The sequence below is a fragment of the Uranotaenia lowii genome, chromosome 2 (genome assembly GCF_029784155.1).
Source record: "Uranotaenia lowii strain MFRU-FL chromosome 2, ASM2978415v1, whole genome shotgun sequence".
NCBI lineage: Eukaryota > Metazoa > Arthropoda > Insecta > Diptera > Culicidae > Uranotaenia > Uranotaenia lowii.
The window spans coordinates 34,336,308-34,354,663 of record NC_073692.1 but is presented as its reverse complement, the minus strand read 5'-3'; the positions used below and the strand labels follow the sequence as shown (position 1 = coordinate 34,354,663).

The window sequence follows — 18,356 nt, the reverse complement described above, 5'->3', positions numbered from 1 at the left end:
AATTCTCGTTAATTGGAACTAGGAAAAACTGATTCAAATTTTAAGTGAGTCGCAGAATATTTGAGACGAATTTATATCCGAAAAAGTTTACAACCTTCAGCATAGAATGTTATCTTGCGCAATCAATGGCAGTAAGAAATTATTGATCACGCAACAGCAATTTCACTAATTGACTTTCCATTTCAACATTGGAGATGTATAAAAATCTATCGAAGTACAAGCATTTCCTGAGTTTTCGTTCCGTTATCAAGAAAGATAGATCTTTTCAGTTTCGAAATGAATCAAAACCTTTCGAAAATTTTGATTTGGTGTTGTGTTTGCGCGAATTTTCTCTTAGTTGAAAGCTACGAAACCAAGTATGATAACATCAATCTCGATGACATATTCAAAAGTACCCGGTTGATGAATAACTACATGAACTGTCTGAAGGGCAAAGGTCCTTGTACGCCCGATGGCAAGGAGTTGAAAGGTAATAAATGACGTTGAGGACGACAATCCGATTACTGTGTGTGCATTATTCCCGCAGATAAACTTCCGGATGCGCTGAAAAATGACTGCAAACTGTGCTCGGAGCGGCAAAAAGTTGGCGCCGGTCAAGTGATTCGTTTCATAGTGGACAATCGGCCGGATGATTTCCGGGAGCTGGAAGCGCTGTACGATCCGACCGGGGAATATCGCTCACACTTCCTGGATGAAAATCTTCCCTTCCGACTTACAACTTCACTTCCGGGAACAGCTGATGAGGAACAACCGAGCGATGATGGGGAAAGCTCCACGGCGACGATTGCCTCCTAGTTGCGGGTCCTGTGTGATTTATGCCGGAAATTGGACGGCGGGCAATACACCATAAATAGTCCCATACCACACCAATGCAGTACGAAAATGACCTCCGATATAAAGAGCTGTAAAAATAAATTTTAATTGATTGATGGCACATGAACTGGTGGAAACCAGTTCCTCAAAAGCATATCAACGGTCCTGGACAACTCGACTTCTGCGTTGGAATTCATCGAGTCACTCACCAGCCAATGAACTCGTTCTTACATGTAATATTTTAGATTTTCAATGAGAGCTCACAAAAAAATTCAAAATAAAAGTCACAACACATCTGATTAAATTATTTTTGATCCCCATGGTTGGACGACTTCTGTTAGCAGCTCGGCTTCCGAGTGCAATCTTCTCAGCAATTATGAGAGCTCTAACACATCGGTGAGAGATAGAGTATTCTTCAATATTAGCGAAATTTCCGTTACTTTGACGTAGCCTAATTTTACCTGATTTTTATTTCACCAGATACCCGATTTTCGAAAAAAAAAAAAATGTTGGCAACCCTGCGTAACTCTTTTGTTCTCCGTTCACACAGGCACATTCGATTGCTCAAAATTCTCACAAAATTTGCGGCCGAAACGCAGTTTGGAAAATTTTGAGCGGTGCGAGTTTGCGCGCACCTATTCGAGAGCGTGAGTGGTTCGAGAATTGCGTCTAGCGTTTCTCTAGCCGCTTGCGTTTATGGAACACCGAGCATCTACCGAGAGGACCAGCGGCTCACCGAATGGCGTGCGCGGCTCTCTTGAGCACACGGAGTGTGGGCCGTGTTTTTCGCGTTTGTAGGCCGATGGCCGAATAATTTAATCAATAGAATCGGTAAAATAAACACATGAAATCCTCGCAAAATTGACACTTGCGTTGCCTCCTTGGCCGTCCTTGCTGCTCCAATTCCGAATTCTGTTGAAATAACAAAAGGTTTAAAAAACGAATATACAGACCCCGTTCGTTTTTGGCAACATTCGATTTTGACAACATTCGATTTTGGCAACATCCGATTTTGGCACATGTGCCAAAATCGAACGGTTTTTAGAAACAACATTACAATTTAGTTTCCGTTATAACAGGACCAATTTAAATCAGACAAATACCACAAATAAGTTTTTGTGTTCTGGAATGGTGATAAAATGCAACAATAAAAACAAAAGTTTTTAAAAAAATTATCAAGTACTAAAAAATGACAAAAAGATGAAAAATTCAAAAAGTTAAAAAAACAGATTCAAACAAAAGACTGAAAATGACTAAAAACAACAACAAAAATGATGAAGAACGAAAAAACAGCAAATATGACAAATGAAAACAAACATTTTAAACAAAACAAGATAAGTGCAAAATGCATCAAAAACATGATGAAAAAAAATCAAAAATTACTAGAAATGGTCGGAAATTGACTAAAAATAACGATTTTGATAATAATATTAGTTATTTTGTAAAAATAACTGATAAAAAAGTGCAGAAAATAAACCTTTCGATTTTGGCAACACAAAATGTACGAGCGTGTTGCCAAAATCGAACGGGGTCTGTACAACAATTTTTTAATTACTTACAAAAAAAAGCTTCCCCATCACTTGATTTTTTTCTTCCTGACAGCACCAACTGTTAGACCCGCGCATATTCAGAACTTTTTTTTTCACATATATTTTAAGTGAATGAGCTCTTTAGAGTTACGTGAACATCACATATAATGCAACAACTCCGACTATACCCAAGCAACCAAAAGTCGCGTTTTTACTTAACTTCGAACTCCGAAGTTCACATTTGGCTGAAAAAATGTATTACGGGAACTTCAGGTGACTCTTGTCGCGTAAAAGTTACTCAGGAACTTCCATCGCCCTTTGAAATGTTAAACTATCGATAACGGAACTTCTAAGCGCTTTTAATGGAACTTCTTTCAAGAAGGTTACATTCCAAAACGCACCATTAAGATACTTGAAGGTGTTTTAAAGAACCTATATGGGAAATCTAAGCGACATGTCAAAAATGTTTTTCAAGAAGGTCGATAACGTTCGCGTAACATTCTAAAGCGCACCATTAAGATACTTGAAGGTGTTTTAAAGAACCTATATGGGAATTCTAAGCGACATGTCAAAAATGTCTGTCAATTTCTTGTCATGGTATTTGTTTTGTTTATATCTGTACTGATATTTACAAATGGAATTCAAGATTTTTTCGAATTTTTCTTTTAAATGTTAAATAAGATATTCGAATAAATTTTTGATGATGCGAATTTTTGTTATGATTCATATTGTGTACTGAAAGTCCTTTGAACGAAATAAGGTCCTTCTATTGACCAACCCACTCAATCATCTCAAATGACATTAAGTTTAAATACTAATCATTACAGTGGCAATTAGCTATTGCTGGATTGGTCGAGAGGCTGGTGAGTTTCATTGCAACCTAGAGAGCAGCGGTTCAATTCTCTAGGCGTGTAAGCTGCTTTTGTAATCAAAACAATATAATTAAAATCAATGAGATGGACCATGATAGACCGGCAACCTAGCAATCTGACATGTGGTTGTCAGAGCAATCTGTCAATTGGATTTTTTTTCGGCGCGTAGAAGTTTCTTGACATTCTCTTAGAAGCTGAATAGCGTTCTCTACAGCCCCCTAAACGAACTTGAAAGTAGCTTTAAGAACTTAAACTTTGGGCTGATTAGCATTCTCTTCTGACACAAACGAGAGCTGATTAAGCTTCTATGGAACCTTTTTAAGGGAATTCTGGTTGCTTGGGCACTCAGCGGATTGTTTTGACAGTATACAACTATGTGAATTTCACGTAAGGATCAAGTGATTTCTTAATGGATTCCAAGTGTTTCACGTTAATCAAGCAAAAATTCACGTAATCAACCCCTACGTGAAACTCCTGATGAATTTCACGTTTTCTTTTTGTCTGAGTTTTGTGCGTATATCGTTGCGCAGCTCAGTGATTTGTTTCGATGTAATATTGTCATTGAAGTTGAAATCCGAAGTTTTCGCGCTGGTGATCGGCAACCTTGCCAACTAGCGACGTTGTGAAATATCATTACTGGCAACGCTTTTGTAAAGTAATAACCAGCGTGCCTATACAGCTACGGGTGGTTGCATATTGAGCAACAGTAGGCAAGGAGTACCAAAAGTTTTTCATTGGTGGGGGGTGGAGACGGAGCGCTTTTTGACAGCGAATTGTTCGCCTACCATGCCTATGATTACGATTGCCTGTCACAAGATGGACGATTCCGTGTATTCACGCAGAGTAAACTTGAATTTTGGAACGAATTAAATCTGACTTTGATTCAAAACATTCATTTTTTTTAATCCAGCTCATGTTTTCTTTGAATCAATGAATTATAGTTTTGATTGAAAAGAATAATTTTTGAAAGAAAGAATACATTTTTTGAATTGAATAACTTTGGACTTTGATTTCAAACAAATTCTTTGATTCAAAAGAAATTTGTTCAATTGCATATTTTCTTAGAAACAAAGTAAATTTTCTTTCAACCGAAGAAAAATGTTTTAAGCTGAAAAGAATAATTTTTTGAAACAAAAACTTCAAACTTAGAAGATATTTTGCATTGACTTGCAAGAAGAACAGAAAACCGAAAAATCGAATAAAGTTCGGCCGCTCGTTTTGAAAATCAAACCAGTGAATCGGAGTAAGCTATAAATAAGGAGGATTCAGGATGCAAAATGGTACGTGTAAGTTAATAAATACTGAATATTTAAGTGAATTCAAGATTTTCTAAAACGCTTGTATAGTTAAAGGACCACGGCCGACGGATAGATTTCCAAGTCTCTCGAACATGGAGAAAGCTGCGCAAAGTAACACCTCCCCAAATCCCGCGGTCGTATTTTTTCGGCCCAATCTTCAACGGCAATCACCAGTCGGACCAGCCAGCAGCTGGAGTGGCTTTCGGAAGTTTATTGACCGGCCCACGGAGAATGCGAAACTTTGTCAACGATATCAAGGACCCTACTCGGTTATAGTGAACCAGTGTTTTATGTGTTTGTGAATAAAAAAGAATTTAAGAACTAAAATTGTATCTTTTTATTATTCAAACTCCTAATAGGAACTTCGAAACAACAGGGTAAAAATCTTCCAATTGGAATAAATGGAAAATGGTTCAATGAATAAATGCTTTTAAATCTATATCTAAATTACCTTTGAGCAAATATAATAACTTTAAATCAAATGAAACTGGTTTTTGTATCAAAGCATTAATATTTTCAATCTAAGATTTTTCAAAAGAAAAAATCTCTGAAACAGAGGAAAATGCATTTGAACCAAAGGATTTTTTATTTATACCAAAACCAAAGGAAAAAATCCTTTGTTTTTGCAGCACTTTCCTTTGAAATAAAAAATCTTTGGTATAAGAACACACCCGAAGTTGTACACGTCCTGATAATAACTTGTCGCCAGTGAGTGTCGCCAGTAAATGTCGCCAGCGCTCATTGACGATAACTCCGGTTTGGGGATTCAGCGACAATACATTGATGGACAGATAGCGAAAACGATGTTACGGGTTTGGTCTCGAATGTGTTATTACACGTACACCAGTGATTGAATTTTGCTGAGCATGAATTGATTAACCATCTCTCGCTCAACGCTTTACTCGGAAGCAAAGGTTGCTTTGAGGCAGCGAAAACGATAAAACCTATGATGCAATTCGGTGACTCAACTCTCAATTTTTTGCATGCTCTGTCGATTTCTGAGAGGACGCGCTTACTGGGCAGCTGGAGTTATTCAAATTCAACTACGTAAATGAGTATGTGTGCCTCGTCTTCTTCATGCATCATCCCAGTAAGCGCGTCCTCTCAGAAATCGACAGAGCATGCAAAAAATTGAGAGTTGAGTCACCGAACTTAGAATAAAACGGTTAATTTCGGCGACACTCCGAGAACGCAAATATTCTCATTCGGTTTGTCCTACCGAGATACCTAGTTAGAGGCAACGAATACGAATGCGTAAATGCGAAATCAGTTTGAATCGTACACTCGTACGGTGTGCTCGCACTTTATCCCCGTGTTTTTTAGATGCATGTTTTCAATCGTAGCAGTCGACTTCTCAGGCAGGCAAACACGCGTCTCGAAGGGAAACATACGATTAGGATTGTGTTCGTGTGTTTCTCTGGAGGGCGTGTCTTAGATTATTTCGTGACACTCACCCAAGGCACGCGTATGGTGTGTTCCTCTCTGCCGATTAGATGATGCAAAATCGTTAGAAAGATCGATACGATCCCTCTGTCGATTCGAGTTACCTCTCTGTCGATTCATGTTTACTGGGATGTAGCAACCGAACGTTGAGAGAGTTCGTTCGGGGCAGCAAACGAATAGTATCTCTCAGAGCAGATCCTCCTCATGGGGGGAGGTTTGAATGAATGTATATGTATCGTCCCCTGTATAGCTATGCGAAGCCTCAGAGCGTGTATTTTGAATGCCTCTGATGAGAAAATTGGTGAGGATTTCAATCACTGAATTACACCCTGCTTAAGACAACCATGGCCACTGCTGTTTTGCTTCGATGTTTCTACGACAACAGTTCAATTCTATGTTCGCTCACATACGATATTTACAAACATATTTCCCGCGAATTCAACCGATCGCAGGCGAAAACAACAACTAAAACGAAAAAAACACCTCTATCCCGGCTGGAGCTGTGTAAATTGTCTGACATTTGTACAGGCAGCACCATACACCATGCCACACAGGGATGTCTGCACCAAACGCCCGATCCCGACCGATTTTACTCAAGCAGTGCCATTCACGATGCAAATCGTGATCACAGTGATAAAGTTATCGCTTTTATACAAATGTAATGTATGGCTCGCGTAGCGTGTTGACAATCTCACTCTTTGCGATTTAACTCTCTCCGCACAGCTTCAGAGAGACAGTTAAAAAAATACTCTCTCTTGTCTCATCCTCGAGTATGCCCTCTTACCATGAGAGCCATATTAAGAGAAAGCAGCGTTGCCAGATTGCAAACCGCTCAAATCCATAGGTTTGACGAAAATCGCAAAATTTACTGATCTTGGCAAAATAAAACTTGATAACTTTTTTTTTTTTGGTCTTTAAGTTGAATTTTCATTTTTCAGCAGCATCCCTATAATTTTTTCAATAATCAGTAGAAAATTTCTAGGAAATGCTGCAAATCCATACATTTCGAGAATCGATCCGTTGATCAGTAGAAGTGCTTAAAATCTGTAGATCTATGGAAAAATCCGTAGTGATGTTGAGCAATCGCTAGCATAACTGATCATTCTAGCATCTTGCTAGCAATCTCGTCAGTTATATGTCAATCTCCAGATGAATTTCTAATCTTAAAACGAACTGAGAAGGATTCCACATTGGCTGATCCTGACAGAAAAAGGTTTTGATTGTTCTTCATTGTAAAACTGGGGGAGAACGGTAGCCGGTCGTGATTGGTGCTCAAGTTCGGTATTTTATAAAGCCTACACAATGCCGGAAGAAATTCGGCCGCCCAATTGGGCACGAGGTTTTGTTCGCCCTTAAAGGGCAGAGCAGCCTTGCCAGATCTACGGATTTCTCCGTATTTCTACGGATTTTAAGCATTTCGACGGAGCTACGGATCGATGCTTGAAATCTACGGATTTTCTGCATTTTCTACGGATTATTCAAAGGATTCTGCGGGTAGATAAAATTTCTACCTGACGACCAAAAAAAAAAAGGTCATCAAGTTTTATTTTGCCCAAATCAGTACATTTTTCGATTTTCGTCAAATCTACGGACTTGAGCGGTTTTCAATCTGGCAACGCTGAGGGCAAGAGGGAGTTCGACAGCCTTGTAGGGCCGATGGAATGAATGAATAAGAAAGTACGTAATACAAATTCATTAAGGGGAAAATGTGACATCCTCGAGTATGGCTTCATTTATCTCTTAACATGAGAGCCACATTGAGAGACAAGTGATGTTGAACAATCGCTATCACAACTGACTGTTCTAGCATCTAGCTAGCAACCTTCCCAGTTGTGTGTCAATCCCCTAGATGAACCCTAAACACGGACCGTCCGGAATTCCACATCTCTTTCACTGGACTAGCTGAACTGAAGAGAAATGTCAACTGTGATTATCTTCAATGAAATGTTCCTCAATAATTACGAAAAAAAAATATTTTGAACCTTGTTCCGCGATAAGAATAATTTTGATGTTTTCACCAGTGTCATATTTTGTATCACTTCTGTGTCAAAGAAATGACATTTCTGTGTCATTTTTGTGCCATTTTTGAGTCATTTGTATGCTATTTTTTTGTCATTTTGTATCTTTTGTATCATTTTTGTCATTTTTGTCATTTTTGTCATTTTTGTCATTTTTGTCATTTTTGTCATTTTTGTCATTTTTGTCATTTTTGTCATTTTTGTCATTTTTGTCATTTTTGTCATTTTTGTCATTTTTGTCATTTTTGTCATTTTTGTCATTTTTGTCATTTTTGTCATTTTTGTCATTTTTGTCATTTTTGTCATTTTTGTCATTTTTGTCATTTTTGTCATTTTTGTCATTTTTGTCATTTTTGTCATTTTTGTCATTTTTTTCATTTTTGTCATTTTTGTCATTTTTGTCATTTTTGTCATTTTTGTCATTATTGTCATTATTGTCATTTTTGTCATTTTTGTCATTTTTGTCATTTTTGTCATTTTTGTCATTTTTGTCATTTTTGTCATTTTTGTCATTTTTGTCATTTTTGTCATTTTTGTCATTTTTGTCATTTTTGTCATTTTTGTCATTTTTGTCATTTTTGTCATTTTTGTCATTTTTGTCATTTTTGTCATTTTTGTCATTTTTGTCATTTTTGTCATTTTTGTCATTTTTGTCATTTTTGTCATTTTTGTCATTTTTGTCATTTTTGTCATTTTTGTCATTTTTGTCATTTTTGTCATTTTTGTCATTTTTGTCATTTTTGTCATTTTTGTCATTTTTGTCATTTTTGTCATTTTTGTCATTTTTGTCATTTTTGTCATTTTTGTCATTTTTGTCATTTTTGTCATTTTTGTCATTTTTGTCATTTTTGTCATTTTTGTCATTTTTGTCATTTTTGTCATTTTTGTCATTTTTGTCATTTTTGTCATTTTTGTCATTGTTGTCATTTTTGTCATTTTTGTCATTTTTGTCATTTTTGTCATTTTTGTCATTTTTGTCATTTTTGTCATTTTTGTCATTTTTGTCATTTTTGTCATTTTTGTCATTTTTGTCATTTTTGTCATTTTTGTCATTTTTGTCATTTTTGTCATTTTTGTCATTTTTGTCATTTTTGTCATTTTGGTCATTTTTGTCAATTTTGTCAATTTTGTCATTATTGTCATTTTTGTCATTATTGTCATTTTTGTCATTTTTGTCATTTTTGTCATTTTTGTCATTTTTGTCATTTTTGTCATTTTTGGCATTTTTGTCATTTTTGTCATTTTTGTCATTTTTGTCATTTTTGTCATTTTTGTCATTTTTGTCATTTTTGTCATTTTTGTCATTTTTGTCATTTTTGTCATTTTTGTCATTTTTGTCATTTTTGTCATTTTTGTCATTTTTGTCATTTTTGTCATTTTTGTCATTTTTGTCATTTTTGTCATTTTTGTCATTTTTGTCATTTTTGTCATTTTTGTCATTTTTGTCATTTTTGTCATTTTTGTCATTTTTGTCATTTTTGTCATTTTTGTCATTTTTGTCATTTTTGTCATTTTTGTCATTTTTGTCATTTTTGTCATTTTTGTCATTTTTGTCATTTTTGTCATTTTTGTCATTTTTGTCATTTTTGTCATTTTTGTCATTTTTGTCATTTTTGTCATTTTTGTCATTTTTGTCATTTTTGTCATTTTTGTCATTTTTGTCATTTTTGTCATTTTTGTCATTTTTGTCATTTTTGTCATTTTTGTCATTTTTGTCATTTTTGTCATTTTTGTCATTTTTGTCATTTTTGTCATTTTTGTCATTTTTGTCATTTTTGTCATTTTTTTCATTTTTGTCATTTTTGTCATTTTTGTCATTTTTGTCATTTTTGTCATTTTTGTCATTTTTGTCATTTTTGTCATTTTTGTCATTTTTGTCATTTTTGTCATTTTTGTCATTTTTGTCATTTTTGTCATTTTTGTCATTTTTGTCATTTTTGTTATTTTTGTCATTTTTTTCATTTTTGTCATTTTTGTCATTTTTGTCATTTTTGTCATTTTTGTCATTTTTGTCATTTTTGTCATTTTTGTCATTTTTGGCATTTTTGTCATTTTTGTCATTTTTGTCATTTTTGTCATTTTTGTCATTTTTGTCATTTTTGTCATTTTTGTCATTTTTGTCATTTTTGTCATTTTTGTCATTTTTGTCATTTTTGTCATTTTTGTCATTTTTGTCATTTTTGTCATTTTTGTCATTTTTGTCATTTTTGTCATTTTTGTCATTTTTGTCATTTTTGTCATTTTTGTCATTTTTGTCATTTTTGTCATTTTTGTCATTTTTGTCATTTTTGTCATTTTTGTCATTTTTGTCATTTTTGTCATTTTTGTCATTTTTGTCATTTTTGTCATTTTTGTCATTTTTGTCATTTTTGTCATTTTTGTCATTTTTGTCATTTTTGTCATTTTTGTCATTTTTGTCATTTTTGTCATTTTTGTCATTTTTGTCATTTTTGTCATTTTTGTCATTTTTGTCATTTTTGTCATTTTTGTCATTTTTGTCATTTTTGTCATTTTTGTCATTTTTGTCATTTTTGTCATTTTTGTCATTTTTGTCATTTTTGTCATTTTTGTCATTTTTGTCATTTTTGTCATTTTTGTCATTTTTGTCATTTTTGTCATTTTTGACATTTTTGACATTTTTGTCATTTTTGTCATTTTTGTCATTTTTGTCATTTTTGTCATTTTTGTCATTTTTGTCATTTTTGTCATTTTTGTCATTTTTGTCATTTTTGTCATTTTTGTCATTTTTGTCATTTTTGTCATTTTTGTCATTTTTGTCATTTTTGTCATTTTTGTCATTTTTGTCATTTTTGTCATTTTTGTCATTTTTGTCATTTTTGTCATTTTTGTCATTTTTGTCATTTTTGTCATTTTTGTCATTTTTGTCATTTTTGTCATTTTTGTCATTTTTGTCATTTTTGTCATTTTTGTCATTTTTGTCATTTTTGTCATTTTTGTCATTTTTGTCATTTTTGTCATTTTTGTCATTTTTGTCATTTTTGTCATTTTTGTCATTTTTGTCATTTTTGTCATTTTTGTCATTTTTATCATTTTTGTCATTTTTGTCATTTTTGTCATTTTTGTCATTTTTGTCATTTTTGTCATTTTTGTCATTTTTGTCATTTTTGTCATTTTTGTCATTTTTGTCATTTTTGTCATTTTTGTCATTTTTGTCATTTTTGTCATTTTTGTCATTTTTGTCATTTTTGTCATTTTTGTCATTTTTGTCATTTTTGTCATTTTTGTCATTTTTGTCATTTTTGTCATTTTTGTCATTTTTGTCATTTTTGTCATTTTTGTCATTTTTGTCATTTTTGTCATTTTTGTCATTTTTGTCATTTTTGTCATTTTTGTCATTTTTGTCATTTTTGTCATTTTTGTCATTTTTGTCATTTTTGTCATTTTTGTCATTTTTGTCATTTTTGTCATTTTTGTCATTTTTGTCATTTTTGTCATTTTTGTCATTTTTGTCATTTTTGTCATTTTTGTCATTTTTGTCATTTTTGTCATTTTTGTCATTTTTGTCATTTTTGTCATTTTTGTCATTTCTGTCATTTTTGTCATTTTTGTCATTTTTGTCATTTTTGTCATTTTTGTCATTTTTGTCATTTTTGTCATTTTTGTCATTTTTGTCATTTTTGTCATTTTTGTCATTTTTGAGATTTTTGAGATTTTTGTCATTTTTGTCACTTTTGTCACTTTTGTCTCTTTTGTGCAAAATAAAACTTGTGAAAAAATCCTTTCAAAATACATTCCAAGTACGAGTATGTTATCACTCGAGGGAGACAAACTTTGAACTACTAGCTTGATTTCCAATTTTTCGCTTTCTAGGTCAAAATCGTGACCGTCGTATCATCGAGAACAGAAACAAAAAATCAAAACCGGTACCGGCGAAAATTTAACCAAAAACAAAAAAAAATGCGTGATTCGCTGTTGATAATTTTGTACATCTGCCGAAAATGTATGCTTTATCTTGGGTAGCCGTTCCGTTATTTGCTACATACATTGTTTCTCAAATTAAATTATGTATCCAAGGGGTCCATATCATATACCTGCCTCTATCTGCAGGCTAATTATGCAAACAAGTTTGAGCTTTAATTTTTCATTAATTTGAACACGATCCAGTTGGATGCAACCACCTTTTCGTTCTGTTATTCACCCCAAAAATGCTTGACGGAAGAGACCAGTTTTGAACGGGGAAAAAATGGTCCATCGTCTGCTAAAATTACGTAACAGCTCCCCAGTCATTCGGTTGGATCGGTTCTTTCTCGATGATGGCTGGACGAAATGCAAGACTACATAATTTTGGCTCAACATAGGTAAATGGGCCTAAAGGTATATTTCGCAGCCATCAGAACAATTTTTACTGCAAAAATTAGGTTTTACTTCATTTTTCCAAGTTAAGAGAACTTAAGTAAATTTAAAACAGTACAGCCTTTCGCTATGTTATGCCGCAGAGATGTCCTTTGTCTTGTCGGTTTTTCTCCATGAATACCGCGGGATTCCGAACGACGAGTAGGAGGTAGGTTGATAGTAAGAAGAAATGGTGCACAATGAAGTTTATTCGGAGATGTATTTCGCTACATCGAGAGGGACCACCTATAGAAGAAGACCACACGACACGGGGTCCAAACCCATCAGGGAGAGCCACATTTTGCGGCCTTGTCACTGATTCTGCCGTCCGTTGTCTGTCGTCATTTAAACGCAACCGAAATGGGACGAATTTCGCAATCGGACGGAGTTGTCCTTATACTGCTTACTGCTTCTTCATTCAATTATGACATGACAGATGTTATCGCCCAGCATTGGCAATCCTTTGTCAAATGTATGAATGAAGGATTCAAATTTTCGAAATATTTTTGTAGCATACTTTTTTCTTTGTACTTTTAACTATAAGTTCACAAAAATAGTCCTTTAAATAGTCCTCCACTCAATTACTTTTGAAAATAACTTTGACTGTTTCTATTTAACACTTAAATTACCAAGGTCCATAAATAGTTGACCCTAACCTGCTGACCACTGATCCAAATTTCCAAAACTTGGCCTTTTTGAACTACTTAGAGTGTCTAGTTTTAGTTTGTAGAACTTTATTTTCCTCCAAAATTAAAGTATGTTGTCACTGTTTTGCTTGAAATATGTAGTTTGAGCCAGTATACATTTTGTATGGATTTTTCGAGGATTCGGTCAATTTATGACCGTTAAAAAAACAAAATATGCTGTCAGTTTTGAAAAATATTTCAAATAATTTTTACTTCTTGACATTAATTCAAATTAAATATAAACTCATCCTGAAAATTATTGTTTGTCTGAATATAAATCTGAAAAATAAATAATTGCAGTTTACTTTAAACCGTTTTTCTACGATAGGCTGGTACGGTGGTCAGTTTGATATAAAAATAGCATTCGACCAAAAGAATACTTTTTTATTTTGATATTTTGTTCAAAACTTTGAAACTAAACAAAAAAAGTGTTGTATGACAAACAAAATCTTCAGACTTGAAGTCATTCAATGGTGTAAAGTTCTTAGATATCGGTTCAGTAGTTCCTGATATATAAGGCTCAAGATCTGACGTTCTAATATTTTTTCTCTACAGTCCTTAGTGTAACAAGAACATACGTTGGGTCTTTGAGTGGTAAGGTTGATTTTTTTTCCTGATTCAAGAAGAACAGTGAAAATTCAAAATTCTTGTGGAAGTACTTCACATGATTACGGATTACCTATTACTGATTTGAGAGTTGTAGCATCAGCATTAACATTCAGCTTTTTACAGAACTTAGAACAGCTTTGAGTAATTGTTGCAGATATGTTACTGGGTTATTAATTATCTTAATTGATTTATTTGTTTATTGTGTTGAACTTTTTTTTCGTTTGATTTTAGGAAGAAAAGTTATTATGTCCGATGATTATGATTAAGATGAGCATTTCCTAGTAACACAGATTAAGCCAACTAGCATTAGAAAGTTTCATTATGATTTTATTAGGGATTGAATTTATGCAGCTCGCTTTGTATGACTGTTTCATTATAGTCATAAGACCCAAACATTTCTCATGATTCAACCCTTTGTTTTCAGGAAGTTCTGAAAAAGATAAAAAAAAAATACCTCATATAAATTTAAGTTGCTTAGAAAGAATAAAAGTAAAAGTTCGACTATTTCGTCTTTGAGTTTAACCACTCGCCGCAGACGGCCGAGGAACGCATATATGAGGCCCGCAGGTGTTCTTGTGGTATTTTATCCCAGCCACGAGATGTCGCTTCAGCACCTCCATACCTTCATGTTTCTTAGAGCAGACTTCGGCCTCCAACATACTGCAAACAGTGAAGTCCATAGGGTTCAGGTCTGGCGAACTCGCGGGCCACTCAAAGCACGATATGAACCCTGGAAAATGTTGCGCAATCTAAAGTTGGGTTTTCTTCGCTTTCTGAGCCCAATTCCCGGAACCAAAATGTCTGCGTGCCCACGGTTCGACGAAATTCTGTAGAACTAGTTCCCGATATGTATTTTGGTTGATCTTCACTTCTTCAGGGACAAAAACCAGCGGAGTCCGGCTATCACGGGTGATTCCGGCCCAAACCATCACCGATGCTGGTTTCTGTCGCCAGGTGTCCGTCAGCAAGTCGGCATGGCTTCGTGATCTGTCTGGCAACCAAACTCTGTCGTTTCTAGTCGGTAAACACGATATTCTTCAACCTTCCTTCCGCGGCCCTCTTCAGCAGCGCCTTCGCTCTTTTTACCCGTTCTTGTTTCCGCTTCACCGTAAGGTCTTGAACCTTTTGGATCTAGTAGGGCTTGGTCTGAAGTTTATCTTTCAGGATCCGTCGGAGACTTCGATCCGATATGTTGATATCCTCTGCCAATTTAGTGGCACTACGACGAGGATTTCTCTTAAGGCGCTTCTTGACGATCTTCGCCATGGCAGGTGTCACCACAGTAGGTCGGCGTCCTCCACCATACCGTTTTTTAGCACTTCCGGTCTCCAGGTATCTTTTAACTGTACGGTATACAAAACTTCTGCACACACTTTTATCGGACAGCTCAAGAACTATGTCCTTCTGCCGTTTGCCAGCTAGGAACAAGGGAATCACAGCGCTACGTTTCTGTTCGAGATCTATTTTTCCGGTAACACCTGATTTTGTTATCTTATTTTAATCGCCGCTGGGATATATTCTTATTTAATTTTTGGCATTTCGGAGAGTTTTGAAAATTCAAAGTAGAATGTTTAGACAGAACATGAAAGTATTATAGGTGGAAAGATCAAAGCTAGAGCGCTTTGGGTAGAAGAAATTGAATAGTTGGTGAAAATGTGAGCAGAGCTTGTGTTTTGTGAACAGCTTTTGAACTACTTGCGTGATTCTTTGCCGCTCGCCGTTTCAATGTTGATAGGCAGCGATGAAGATAGAATTGGCTCAGCAATAGAACAGCACATGTGAGCGCTGCTTGGGTGATTTTTTGCACGGTCGGGCACAATCTCATGTGTTCGACCCGTCCGTGTTTCAATGTGGGTAGGAATGCGATGGGTTTCTTCATCGCTTCCTATCAACATTGAAACGGCGAGCGGCAAAGAATCACGCAAGTAGTTCAAAAGCTGTTCACCAAACAAAAGCCCTGCTCACATTTTCACCAACTATTCAATTTCTTCTACCCAAAGCGCTCTAGCTTTGATCTTTCCACCTATAATACTTTCATGTTCTGTCTAAACATTCTACTTTGAATTTTCATAACTCGCCGAAATGCCAAAAATTAAATAAGAAAGTAACACCTGATTACAAAAGTAACACTTACATCCAATGATAGCTAAGACTTAATGTAAACAAAGCGACGAGGGGTCGTTCAATACTGTTTCGTGTGCAACGATATAATTACTGTTGAAGTAATGTAGCAGTTCAATTGCCAGACCCTGTAATAAGAGAGCTACACAAGTAGAAGTACGTAGAAATTCGCTATTTAACGCCATCTTGAAATCCAAAATGGCGGCTGTAGAGATGAGATGGAGGATATGCAGAAAATAAATCAAATTCAATACAAATAGAATAATAGTCGAAGGAATTGTTGGTTGATTGGCCTCAGCCATTACCACGACACTTGATTTGGATTAGGCCACATCAGAGTTGCCAGGTTGTTATGACAAAAATGAATATGTGGTGGCTGGCTTTATATTTCTTGAATATATAAACTCAATTTTCAACTATTAACATTTTCTACGCATTTGATTACAACTTTGCTGATTTTTGATAGTCGTTTACGCTTCTTGCATATGCAAAAATTTCATTTCAGAAGACAACGGAAAATGTCAGATTTCAAAGCACATTAGAAAACCAGCAATCTACTTGTCAAATTTGGGACTTGTTTATTTTTGAAGGTAGAATTCGGCGGTTCGGCAAAACATTCGGTGATAAGATGCTTCAGCTTTAATTTTCGCAATCAATTCGTAACTATGAATTAGGGATAACCGGTTGCAGCTGCAGGTGGATCATAAAATGAATTATTGTTTATTTATTAATTTTATTTGAGACTTTTTAAACACTTACTGTTCATTCGAGTCTAAAAAAGAATTATGTTGAACAGAATCATTTGGGAAATAATAATAAAAATGGAAATAACTATTGGAACCGATCATGTGTAGGTTTCTTTAAATGCCTCTCTTCATTTACTGATTATCCAGCATTTGAATTTTCTGTCTGCAGTTAAAATTGCAGCAAAAATCTAGCAAAATTTGGCTGATTTTTAAGGCTGCTGCTGCTGATTGTTTTAATTTGTCCTTCCGGAGGAAAAGGACGGATTGACTTAGGAAGCGTAGATTTTTTAGCCTGTTGATCCTAATATTGTTATAAATTTTTGAAATTTCTGTGAAAAAAGACGGTATTGGTTTAGAATGCACTGATTTTTAAGGCAACTGCTGCTGATTGTTTTGATTTTGCCTTTTCGTAGCCGTTTTGCTTAGGAAAGCCGATTTTAGGGGCTGTTGCTAATAAATCTCGCGTGAGCTTTCATTACGTCGTATGAAACATTTTAAGAATTCACAGAAAACAGCTGAAAAGTTATCAAAACAACTTTAAAATTTTTATTTTACATGTAAAATATGTTGTCCAGGCTACAAATATTCTAAATGGTTAAAAGTTGCGACTAGTTTATGTCAGTATTTGTATTTTTTCTTATTAAAACTGTTTGTTCACATTTTGTTTCATACGACGTAATGAAAGCTCACGCGAGAAATAATGTTTTCGGATTGTTTGGGCTCTGGTAGACCAATGTGGTTCAAAGAAGGTGATGAACAAATACACACACTATTACAGAACTCGTTATTCAAAAAGTAAAAAGGTCAACAAAGCCTACGTCACTTGCCAGGATGTTTATGTTTCCTAGGCGAGAATCGTAAACAGCAGTTGGCAATGATTTTTTTCTCTAGTTTTCGCTGGTACAGCGATGATAGATGTTTGTTTGAAAATGCAACTGACGTCACGAATTGTCTTGGTTACAATGTTTACAAAAAAAAAACTTTAACTAACACTTAGCACGGGATTTCCATCGCCACCTGAGTTATGTATACAGGTTGCTAGTAGCCAAGGACAGAGTGACAGGAAAAGCACAGATTGGGAAGTCTATTGCTTTAAATATTTTCGAATTGTTCTGGCTCTAGTAAACAAAGACAGAGCTACAAAAAAAACACAGATTTTGGAGCTGTTGCTAAGAATGTCTCCTAATTATTCAGGCTCGGGAAAAAAAAGAAGACAGAGTGACAGGAAAAGTACATTCAAGAAGGGCTGAATATTTTCGGATATGATGAGGGATATGCATAAACTAATTAAAATTTTATAGATTTCAAAAGCTTTCGCTAAGAATGGATTGTATAATTAAGAAGAAGGATATATGATAAAATAAACAAAATCTTTTGGTTAGAATGGAAGGTACAATAAAGATGAAGGATATTTGGAGAATAAAATTTGGTTTTCGAAAAAATAAAAGTAGATGAGTAAAAAGTTTCAATCAAGAATAGAGGTGCGAAGGAATGTAGATATAAGATGAAGGATATGTAGAAAATGAATCAAATTCAATAAAAATTAAACAAATAGTTGTGTTCGGAAACACTAGAGATAAACAAAATACAATAAATTTCTATGGCAACATTTGTTATTCTGGCAACACTAGGCAAAACTAAGCAAATCAAGTCAGTCATAGATTTTTTTTACTATGAGCGAAAGACGTGACAAATATTGGGTGAAAGGGTTTAACAGGAAGAAGTCGAATTTCATTATCTGACGTCATCCTGTAATCCAATATGGCGTCTCCTGCTGAACTTTTAAAATGCCGCACATCACTGAAAATCGCAATATGCGTGTCAGGGTATATGCGGTCAATGGTATTGATGGCTGATTGGCCTCAGCC

At 34.8% G+C, this 18,356-nt stretch overlaps 1 protein-coding gene across 1 annotated transcript in view; it reads left to right on the top strand.

Moving 5' to 3' along the window:
• Window positions 1–244: 244 nt before the first annotated feature.
• LOC129741277 (uncharacterized) overlaps window positions 245–18,356 on the top strand; it is a 79,033-nt gene continuing 60,921 nt past the window's right edge. The window contains exons 1-2 of the mRNA XM_055733001.1: window positions 245–469; window positions 527–794. Of these exons, the coding sequence (XP_055588976.1) occupies window positions 277–469; window positions 527–794 (461 nt within the window). The 5' untranslated portion in view covers window positions 245–276. The remainder of the gene's footprint in view (window positions 470–526; window positions 795–18,356) is intronic.